The sequence below is a fragment of the Rutidosis leptorrhynchoides genome, chromosome 2 (genome assembly GCF_046630445.1).
Source record: "Rutidosis leptorrhynchoides isolate AG116_Rl617_1_P2 chromosome 2, CSIRO_AGI_Rlap_v1, whole genome shotgun sequence".
Classification (NCBI taxonomy): domain Eukaryota; kingdom Viridiplantae; phylum Streptophyta; class Magnoliopsida; order Asterales; family Asteraceae; genus Rutidosis; species Rutidosis leptorrhynchoides.
In genome coordinates this window covers 241,430,877-241,443,224 of record NC_092334.1, presented here as the reverse complement: position 1 = coordinate 241,443,224, position 12,348 = coordinate 241,430,877, and the positions used below count along the sequence as shown (strand labels likewise).

General features: G+C 34.2%; 1 protein-coding gene across 1 annotated transcript; it reads left to right on the top strand.

Annotated features, from left to right (window-relative positions):
- Nucleotides 1-8,041: 8,041 nt before the first annotated feature.
- On the top strand, nucleotides 8,042-10,786 carry LOC139888617 (uncharacterized). The gene is made up of 7 exons (XM_071871615.1): nucleotides 8,042-8,285; nucleotides 8,562-9,006; nucleotides 9,097-9,305; nucleotides 9,396-9,854; nucleotides 9,954-10,252; nucleotides 10,385-10,444; nucleotides 10,538-10,786. Exons 1-7 carry the CDS (start codon nucleotides 8,042-8,044, stop codon nucleotides 10,784-10,786), a joined length of 1,965 nt encoding a protein of 654 aa, XP_071727716.1.
- The last annotated feature ends 1,562 nt before the right edge of the window (nucleotides 10,787-12,348 follow it).

The window sequence follows — 12,348 nt, the reverse complement described above, 5'->3', positions numbered from 1 at the left end:
GTATACGTGTCTATGGTATCTCAAGATTACATAATATACAATACAAGTTGATTAAGTTATGGTTGGAATAGATTTGTTACCAATTTTCACGTACCTAAAATGAGAAAAATTATCCAATCTTGTTTTACCCATAACTTCTTCATTTTAAATCCGTTTTGAGTGAATAAAATTGCTATGGTTTCATATTGAACTCTATTTTATGAATCTAAACAGAAAAAGTATAGGTTTATAGTCGGAAAAATAAGTTACAAGTCGTTTTTGTAAATGTAGTCATTTCAGTTGAAAGAACGACGTCTAGATGACCATTTTAGAAAACATACTTCCACTTTGAGTTTAACCATAATTTTTGGATATAGTTTCATGTTCATAATAAAAATCATTTTCTCAGAATAACAACTTTTAAATCAAAGTTTATCATAGTTTTTAATTAACTAACCCAAAACAGCCCGCGGTGTTACTACGACGGCGTAAATCCGGTTTTACGTTGTTTTTCGTGTTTCCAGGTTTTAAACCATTAAGTTAGCATATCATATAGATATAGAACATGTGTTTAGTTAATTTTAAAAGTAAAGTTAGAAGGATTAACTTTTGTTTGCGAACAAGTTTAGAATTAACTAAACTATGTTCTAGTGATTACAAGTTTAAACCTTCGAATAAGATAGCTTTATATGTATGAATCGAATGATGTTATGAACATCATTACTACCTTAAGTTCCTTGGATAAACCTACTGGAAAAGAGAAAAATGGATCTAGCTTCAATGGATCCTTGGATGGCTCGAAGTTCTTGAAGCAGAATCATGACACGAAAACAAGTTCAAGTAAGATCATCACTTGAAATAAGATTGTTATAGTTATAGAAATTGAACCAAAGTTTGAATATGATTATTACCTTGTATTAGAATGATAACCTACTGTAAGAAACAAAGATTTCTTGAGGTTGGATGAACACCTTACAAGATTGGAAGTGAGCTAGCAAACTTGAAAGTATTCTTGATTTTATGAAACTAGAACTTTTGGAATTTATGAAGAACACTTAGAACTTGAAGATAGAACTTGAGAGAGATCAATTAGATGAAGAAAATTGAAGAATGAAAGTGTTTGTAGGTGTTTTTGGTCGTTGGTGTATGGATTAGATATAAAGGATATGTAATTTTGTTTTCATGTAAATAAGTCATGAATGATTACTCATATTTTTGTAATTTTATGAGATATTTCATGCTAGTTGCCAAATGATGGTTCCCACATGTGTTAGGTGACTCACATGGGCTGCTAAGAGCTGATCATTGGAGTGTATATACCAATAGTACATACATCTAAAAGCTGTGTATTGTACGAGTACGAATACGGGTGCATACGAGTAGAATTGTTGATGAAACTGAACGAGGATGTAATTGTAAGCATTTTTGTTAAGTAGAAGTATTTTGATAAGTGTATTGAAGTCTTTCAAAAGTGTATAAATACATATTAAAACACTACATGTATATACATTTTAACTGAGTCGTTAAGTCATCGTTAGTCGTTACATGTAAGTGTTGTTTTGAAACCTTTAGGTTAACGATCTTGTTAAATGTTGTTAACCCAATGTTTATAATATCAAATGAGATTTTAAATTATTATATTATCATGATATTATCATGTATGAATATCTCTTAATTTGATATATATACATTAAATGTCTTTACTACGATAATCGTTACATATATGTCTCGTTTAAAAATCATTAAGTTAGTAGTCTTGTTTTTACATATGTAGTTCATTGTTAATATACTTAATGATATGTTTACTTATCATAGTATCATGTTAACTATATATATATCCATATATATGTCATCATATAGTTTTTACAAGTTTTAACGTTCGTGAATCACCGGTCAACTTGGGTGGTCAATTGTCTATATGAAACATATTTCAATTAATCAAGTTTTAACAAGTTTGATTGCTTAACATATTGGAAACATTTAATCATGTAAATATCAATCTCAATTAATATATATAAACATGGAAAAGTTCGGGTCACTACAGATGACAAGATGGAGAAGTTAGCACGACTGTATTTGAAGGAAGTCTTCTCCAGACATGGAATACCAATCTCTATTATCTCTGATAGGGATGGCAGATTTATTTCAAGATTCTGGCAGACATTATAGCAAGCATTAGGAACTCGTCTAGACATGAGTACTACCTATCATCCACAAACTGATGGGCAGAGCGAAAGGACGATACAAACGCTTGAAGACATGCTACGAGCATGTGTTATTGATTTCGAAAACAGTTGGGATCGACATCTACCGTTAGCAGAATTTTCCTACAACAACAGCTACCATTCAAGCATTGAGATGGCACCGTTTGAAGCACTTTACGGTAGAAAGTGTAGGTCTCCAATTTGTTGGAGTGAAGTGGGAGATAGACAGATTACGGGTCCGGAGATAATACAAGAAACTACCGAGAAGATCATCCAAATTCAACAACGGTTGAAAACCGCCCAAAGTCGACAAAAGAGCTACGCTGACATTAAAAGAAAAGATATAGAATTTGAAATTGGAGATATGGTCATGCTTAAAGTTGAACCTTGGAAAGGCGTTTTTCGATTTGGTAAACGAGGGAAATTAAATCCAAGGTATATTGGACCATTCAAGATTATTGATCGTGTCAGACCAGTAGCTTACCGACTTGAGTTACCTCAACAACTCGCGGCTGTACATAACACTTTCCACGTCTCGAATTTAAAGAAATGTTTTGATAAAGAAGATCTCACTATTCCATTAGATGAAATCCAAATCAAGGAAAAACTTCAATTCATCGAAGAACCCGTCGAAATAATGGATCGTGAGGTTAAAAGACTTAAGCAAAACAAGATACCAATTGTTAAGGTTCTATGGAATGCTCGTAGAGGACCCGAGTTCACCTGGGAACGAGAAGATCAGATGAAGAAGAAATACCCGCACTTATTTCCAGAAGATACGTCAACACCTCCAACTGCTTAAAATTTCAGGACGAAATTTATTTAACGGGTAGGTACTGTAGTGACCCGAACTTTTCCATGTTTATATATATTAAATGAAATTGATATTTATATGATTAAGTGTTTCCAACATGTTAAGCAATCAAACTTGTTAAGACTTGATTAATTGAAATAGGTTTCATATAGACAATTGACCACCCAAGTTGACAGGTGATTCACGAACGTTCAAACTTGTAAAAACTATATGATGACATATATATGGATATATATATATATATATATATATATATATATATATATATATATATATATATATATATATATATATATATATATATATATATATATATATATATATATTTAACATGTTATTATGATAAGTGAGTATCTCATTAGGTATGTTAACAATGAGTGATATACATAAAATGAGTTTATTGATTTAGAAACTCGAAACGATATATATAACGATTATCGTTATAACAACGTCTTACTAAATACATATGAATCATATTAAGATATTGTTACACTATGTTTAAATATGATAAATAATAAGTAAACATATCATTAAGTGTATTAACAATGAACTACATATGTAAAAACAAGACTACTAACTTAAGGATTTCGAAATGAGTCATATATGTAACGATTATCGTTGTAACGACATTTAAATGTATATATATCATATTAAGATATATTAATACATCATAATATCATGATAATTTAATAATTTAACATTTCATTAGATATTATAAACAATGGGTTAACAACATTTAACAAGATCGTTAACTTAAAGGTTTCAAAACAACACTTACATGTAACGACTAACGATGACTTAACAACTCAGTTAAATGTATATACATGTAGTGCATTATGTTGTAATAATACACTTTTGGAAGACTTCAAGACACATATCAAAGTACTTCTATTTAAAAAAAAATGCTTACAATTACATTCTCGTTCAATTTCATTAACAATTTTACTCGTATGCAACCGTATTCGTACTCGTACAATACCCAGCTCCTAGACGTATATACTATTGGTATATACACATAATAATTCAGCTCTTAGCAGTCCTAGATAGTCAACAAACATGTGGAACCAACAATTAGACAACTAGCATGACTTATGAGCAAGGAAACAAAAACAAGAACTCCTTTTAACCCCACTCACCTTCACCACTCACCACCTACTCCATTTCACTTCCAATTTTCTTCCCAATTCTCTCTCAAAACACACACACTCTTCCATGAAAGTCTATGTTAGTATTTTTCCAGCAAAAATCATCAAATACAAGCTTTGGTTAGTACCTATAATCATCATAAAAACAATTACTCAAGAACACTTCAAGAACACTTCCAAGTTTACAAGTTTACTTCCAAGTTTCTTAATCCATTCCAAGCAATCATCTAAGATCAAGAAACCTTTGTTATTTACAGTAGGTTATCTTTCTAAATCAAGGTAATATTCATATTCAAGCTTTGATTCAATTTCTATAACTATAACTATCTTAATTCGAGTAATAATCTTACTTGAACTTATTTTTGTGTCATGATTCTATTTCAAGAACTTCCAAGCCATCAAAGATCCTTTGAAGCTCAAGTAATTTTTTTCATCATTTCCAGTAGGTTTACCTACTAAACTTGAGGTAGTAATGATGTTCATAACATCATTCGATTCATATATGTATAACTATCTTATTCGAAGATTTGAACATGTAATCACTAGAACATAGTTTAGTTAATTCTAAACTTGTTTGCAAACAAAGTTAATCCTTCTAGCTTGACTTTTAAAATCAACTAAACACATGTTCTATATCTATATTATATGCTAACTTAATGATTTAAAACCTGAAAACACGAAAAACACCGTAAAACTGGATATACGTCGTCGTAGTAACTCCGCGGGCTGTTTTGGGTTAGTTAATTAAAAACTATGATAAAATTTGATTTAAAAGTTGTTCTTCTGGGAAAATGATTTTTATTATGAACATGAAACTATATCCAAAAATCATGGTTAAACTCAAAGTGGAAGTATGTTTTCCAAAATGGTCATCTAGACATCGTTCTTTCGACTGAAATGACTACCTTTACAAAAACGACTTGTAATATGTATTTCCGACTATAAACTTATACTTTTTCTTTTTAGATTCATAAACTTAAGTTCAATATGAAACCATAGCAACTTGAATCACTCAAAACGGATTTAAAACGGAGGTAAAACAAGATTGGATAATTTTTCTTGTTGTAGCTACGTGAAAATTGGTAACAAATCTATATTAATCATATCCTAGCTAACTCATATTGTATTATACATGTATTCTAATATATTATGTAATCTTGGGATACCATAGACACGAATACAATGTTTTGACATATCATATCGACCCATCTATATATATATTTCGGAACAACCATAGACACTCTATATGCAGTAATGTTGGAGTTAGCTATACAGGGTTGAGGGTGATTCCAAAATATTATATATACTTTGAGTTGTGATCTAGCCTGAGGCTTGTATACACGAAGTTGTGGATTGATTCGAGATAATATATATTGCTTTATTTTTCTGTACATCTAACTGTGGACAACTAGTTGTAGGTTACTAACGAGGACAACTGACTTAATAAACTTAAAACATTAAAACGTTTTAAAAATGTTGTAAATATTATTTTGAACATACTTTGATATATATGTACATATTTGTTATAGGTTCTTGAATCGACCAGTGGCCAAGTCTTACTTCCCGACGAAGTAAAAATTTGTGAAAGTGAGTTATGGTCCCACTTTTAAAATCTAATATTTTAGGATGAGAATACATGCAGTTTTATAAATGTTTTACAAAATAGACACAAGTAAATAAAACTACATTCTATGGCTGGATTATTAAACTGAATATGCCTCTTTTTAGTCTGGTAATCTAAGAATTAGGGAACAGACACCCTAATTGACGCGAATCCTAAAGATAGATCTATTGGGCCCAACGAGCTCCATCCAAAGTACCGGATGCTTTAGTACTTCAAATTCATCATGTCCGAAGGGAGTCCCGGAATGATAGGGGATATTCTATATGCATCTTGTTAAGGTCGGTTACCAGGTGTTCACCATATGAATGATTTTTATCTCTATGTATGGGATGTATATTGAAATATGAAATCTTGTGGTCTATTATTACAATTTAGTAAATATATATTTTAAAACTATAACTCACCAACATTTTTGTTGACGTTTAAAGCATGTTTATTCTCAGGCGATTATTAAGAGTTTCCGCTGTTGCATGCTAAAATATGGACAAGATTTGTTGTCAGCATGCTTGTATAATATTGTTTAAAACTGCATTCGAGATTTACTTTGTTGTAACATATTAATATTGTAAACCAATATGTATTGGTAGTGTGTAAGTGTGATATTTTAGATTATCATTTCTGGATAATCTAGGTGGTGAATTTTTAACCTTGTCGATAAAATAAAGGTTATGGTTTGTTTTAAAAACGAATGCAGTCTTTGAAAAATGTCTCATATAGAGGTCAAAACCTCGCAAAGAAATCAATTAATATGGAACGTTTATAATCAATATGAACGGGACATTTCAAATTCATGCAGTTTTATAAATGTTTTACAAAATAGACACAAGTACCTGAAACTACATTCTATGGTTGAATTATCGAAATCGAATATGCCCCTGTTAGCTTGGTAGCCTAAGAATTAGGGAACTGGCCCCTAATTGACGCGAATCCTAAAGATAGATCTATGGGCACTAACAAACCCTAGTCAGAGAATTTGAACTGCTTTAGTACTTTAGTTTTATCATGTCCGAAGGGAGTCCCGGAATGATGGGGATATTCTATATGCATCTTGTTAATGTCGGTTACCAGGTGTTCACCATATGAATGATTTTTTATCTCTATGTATGGGATATATATTTATGAGAAACGAAAATGAAATCTTGTGGTCTATTATTATTATTATTATTATTATTATTATTATTATTATTATTATTATTATTATTATTATTATTATTATTATTATTATTATTATTATGATATAGGCTAAACCTATAACTCAACAACATTTTTTGTTGACGTTTTAAGCATGTTTATTCTCAGGTGACTATTAGAAGCTTCCGCTGTTGCATGCTAAATTAAGGACAAGAATCGGAGTCAGTATGCTTGTAATAAATTGTTTAAAAACTGCAATCGGAGATTAAAATTGATGTTTAATATTATTGTAAACCATTATGTAATGGTCGTGTGAAAAATGTTATCTTTTAGATTATCATTACTTGATAATCTACGTTATGGTTTCAAAACCTTTATCGATAAAATAAAGGTTATGGTTTGTTTTAAAAACGAATGCAGTCTTTGAAAAACGTCTCATATAGAGGTCAATACCTCGCAAGGAAATCAATTAATATGAAATGTTTATAATCGATATGAACGGGACATTTCATGCAGCCTCGCTAACTGGTTTTGCGGGAGAATCTTCATTACCTATGGGCGTATTGCCTTTAGATGTTGAGCTTTTTGATGAAAATGACGATAGTTTAGTGCGACGAGCGCAGCTAGATTTCTATGTTATGCGGAATTCATCTCGTTATAACATGCTGTTAGGCAGAGCTGCCTTGGGTAAATTCGGAATTGTTCCATCTACCATTCATAGCATGATTAAATTCGCAACGCATAAAGGTGTTGCGACAATAAGTTCATCAAGCATCATGTCCATTTACGCGGCTGTTAATGTAAAAGGTGCAGTTCAAGAAATCGCTGATACCGCGGACAACATGGTAGTGGTTAATCTTGCATATCCCAATCAAAATATTAAAGTGAGATGCAATGTTAGTGCGGATACCAAGAAACAAATTGTGAAGTTACTTGTGCAATACATGGATGTTTTCGCTTGGTGCGAAAATGATATGACTGGTGTTCCACGTTATATTGCGGACCACAGACTTAATGTAAATCCTGCTCTAAAACCTGTAGTGCAGAAGAGTAGAGGCATGGCTCCAGATCGCGCTAAGTAGCTGTGTGAAGAGGTAACGAAATTGGTAAACGCTGGAATTTTACGCGAAGTTCAATATCAGTCATGGATTACGAATCCAGTTTTGGTAAAAAAAAAAAGCCTGATGGCTCGTGGAGAATGTGTATTGATTTCAAGGATTTAAATGAAGCGTGCCCTAAGGATAACTATCCGCTTCCAGAAATTGATTTGAAAGTGGAATCATTGCATGCTTTCCTATATAAATGTTTTTTGGATGCGGCGAGGGGGTATCATCGGATCCCAATGGCTAAAGAAGATGCAGATAAAACTGCTTTTCATACGGGTAAAGGTATATTCTCTTACATAATGATGCCTTTTGATTTAATCAATGCGGGCGCGACATATCAACGCCTAATTGACACTACATTCGAAAAGCAAATTGGGCGTAATCTTGAGGCTTATGTAGATGATTTAGTAATTAAAATCACAACGCAAGAGCGTATTATAGACGATATGCGGGAAACATTTGATACATTGCGCAGGATAAACATGAAGCTTAACCCACTAAAGTGTAGCTTTGGCGAAACTGAAGGAAAGTTTTTGGGATATCTTGTTACTGAGCAAGGTATTCAAGCTAATCCAAAGGAAATTGCGGCTATTGAAAATATGACGGCGCCAAAGACGATCAGGGAAGTGCAAAGTTTGACCAGAAAATTAGCCGCATTAACGCGTTTCTTGTCTAAAGCCGCTGAAAGGCAATTACTATTTTTCAAAACATTAAAAGGTTGTTTGAAACAAAAAAGCTTTGTTTGGACAAGCGAAGCTGAAACCGCATTTCAGGAAATGAAGAAATTATTGAAAACTTTGCCTACGTTAACAGCGCCAATTGATGGCGAAATTCTTTACCTTTATATATTGGTAGAAAATGAAGCTTTTGGCTCAGTTCTGGTTGCGGAAAGGGATAAAATACAAAAACCTGTGTATTTTGTCAGTAAAGCTCTTACAGGAAGTGAAATAAACTATGCGCCGTTTGAAAAATTCGTGTATGCACTCATATTAACATCGCGAAGGTTAAGAAGATATTTTCAAGGACACCCAGTGCACGTGTTAACTAACATGCCGGTCAAGCAAGTCTTTACAAAACCATAGATATCTTGTAGACTCGCGTTGTGGGCAGTAGAGTTAGGCGCTTATCAAATTTCTTACCTTTCGCGCAAAGCTGTAAAGGGCCAAGTTTTGGCGTATTATCTCGCCGAAATGACTGGGGAGCTGGAGGTGAATAATGAGCGAACAGAATTAAAGTCAGTAATTGGCGAAACACGGGATTTATTTACTGATGGAGCTTCATGTGCAGAAGGCGCTGGTGCAGGTTTAGTGTTAGCAAGCCCAAGTGGCGAGGAGCATACGTACGCGTTACATTTTAATTTTGATGTGACAAATAATGAAGCGGAATATGAAGCATTGCTTGCTGGTTTAAATATTGCGCGGAAAATGGGTATCACCAAGTTGCGAGCATTTACATATTCGCAGTTAGTAGCAACTCAGTTTAATGGCTCTTTTGAGGCACATGATTCCTCAATGCAGAAATATTTGCAGTTGTTGAAAGAATTGGCAGTGCGGTTCGAGCATTTTGAACTCGCACAAGTGCCAAGAAGCCAAAATAAGAAGGCGGATGCTTTGAGCAAGTTGGCCGCTTTAACGTTTTTGCACTTTCAAAAACAAGTTTGGGTCAAGGAATTGCCAAGAAAATCAATAGATAGCGATTTAATGGTGGTGCCCGTTGTAGAAGAACAACCAAGTTGGATGGAACCAATCTTGCAATATATCCACAACGATGTTTTGCCAAGTGGTAAGCGCGAAGCTCGTGTAGTCAGAGAGCGAGCACCAATGTATATCATTCAAAATGACATTTTGTATCGTAAGTCATATTGTGGTCCAATGATGCGATGTGTGGGCCCAATAGAAGTATAAATGATAATTGATGAAGTGCATAACGGTTCTTGTGCATTGCATTCAGGCTATAAAACTATTGCGGCGAAAATTATGCGGATGGGTTATTTTTGGCCATCCTTATACCGCGATGTTGCAAAGATTGTTAAGCGTTGTAAAAGTTGTCAAAGGCATGCTCCGCAGAATCGGATGCCAAGGCGCGACACGATCCTTGTTAATTCGCCATGGCCATTTAACAAGTGGACTATTCATATTATAGGACCATTTTCCGCAGGTCCTGGCAATGTCAAATTCCTAATTGTGGCAATTGACTATTTCATAAAATGGGTTGAAGCTAAGGCGGTTCTCACTATCACTGGAGTGCAAGTGCGTAATTTTGTATGAGAGTATATTGTTTGCAGATTTGGTATTCCACGCGAATTGGTTAGCGATAATAGTTCCTAAATAGCGAAAGATCCTTTTAAAACATGGTGCACTGATTTAAATATAATCCAAAAGTTTACATCAGTGGCGCATCCACAGGCTAATGGCATATGTGAAGTAACCAACCGTGACATTGTAAGTGGTATTAAAATGAGGTTATGCGAGAAGCGAACTGGTTGGGTAGATGAATTGCCCAATGTATTGTGGGCACATCGCACTACTTTCAAGAAGAGCACAGAGGAAACACCCTTTAGTTTGGTGTATGGCTATGAGGCAGTAATACCCGCTGAAATTCTTGTGCCAATGCATAGAGTCGCTAACTTTGGGGAAGAAGCAAACGATGATGCGTTGGCCAAAAATTTGAATTTCATCGAAGATCGAAGGTTAATTTCCGCTATCAGAGAGGCAAATAATAAACAACAAATCGCCAAGTATTACAACAAAAGAGTGCGTGCTTTGTCTTTTGATGTGGGCTAATGGGTGTTGAGAAATAATGATGCAAGTAGAGCAGAAAAACTTGGCAAATTAGGACCTAATTGGGAGGGTCCTTATCAAGTTATAACAATCAATGCAGCAGGTTCATATAAGCTCGCAGATATCGAAGGGCGAACTTTACCTAATGCGTGGCATGCTGCTTTATTAAAGCGATATTATGCATATCATTGCGAAAATAATGTGAAGGCCAATACTATAATGCGTATAAAGCACGAAATAAGATGCAAGGCCTATACTTAATATTTTTCTATGTGTTCTTATTTTTAAATTTTTGCAAGTCTTGATCACACTTTTAAGAGTATAAAAAAGGTAGACACTTGTAAGAATATGCGAAACGTTTGTTTGTGATATACTCAAAGTTTATAAAATACTCTATAGTTTTTTTCCTGTTTCATATTCTTGGTATGTTTCGCGAAGGATAAGTAGCGAAGTGATGAAATTGCCCACTTACGCAGAAAATAATTATTGCGAACGGAATTTAAAATCCTAAGTATTTGATTTTGCCATACTTAGATGCTTCGCAATGCTAATTGATTACCTAAGGATCGTTTTGGCGGACTTCAAAGATTCATAATGTGCAAATATACACGCATACAGACTGTTTCACAAAAGTACATACTTATTATGTGCACGATAATAAAAATTAGAAATTGCAAAGAACAAGTCCGTGTATGAATATTATTGATAAAAGCGCTATATAAATAAATGTACTCGCAAATATATGCGAAAATTTTATTAATAACAATGCAGAGATAGCTGCGTGCTAATTTTTACAATACAATCGTTACGTAGCTAAATCAAGCGCGATGATGTCATCTGCAGTAGCATCATCCTGCTCGCTTATCGCCGTAACTTTTGGAATTGGAATATCCGCTATGTTCTCTTTTGCAGTAGCAAAAGCATCTCGAGCATCTGCTAAGGAACATAAACGGTCGTCTATTGCAGATGGTAGTAGCTCTGGTAGGGGGCAATGGGCAGCGATTTGATCCATAAATTCCACTCTTTCGTGCAGTTGTAGCGCAGCCGCATAAGTGGAAAATTGAGTGGACACAGGTTGCGAGTTGAGAATTTTTCTCGCCAACTCTGGTAAATGTTGGCGAAGTTTTGTAAACTCAAGCTCCGCAAAAGCTTTAGCAGTTAGAGCATTGTCTCGCTCTGCGGTCAGCTTTGTAACCTCCTCTGTTAGTGATTTAACATATGTTTGAAGGTTGTTTTCTTTTTCAGCTGCAGCGGAAACTAGTTGTTTCAAATCATCAACTGCGATTTTTGTTGCGGTAAGTTCATAAGAGAGGTCAACACAACGCTTTTCGCTGTCTGCAGCTTTGGCCTTCTCAGTATGATACTTCGCTTTTTCAGCCTTAAGAACATTGAAGAATTGTTCTTGGCGGCAGATCATGTCATACGCAGAATTGAAGGACATGTAGAAATTCTGCACAAAACTGTTATGTGCATCAAGTGCAGAAAGCTTCGAGAACTCTCGACGAAGTTCGTTTGGGATTGCCATCTTCATCTGTTGGCGTTGATCTAGTGCCGCAGAAGAAGAA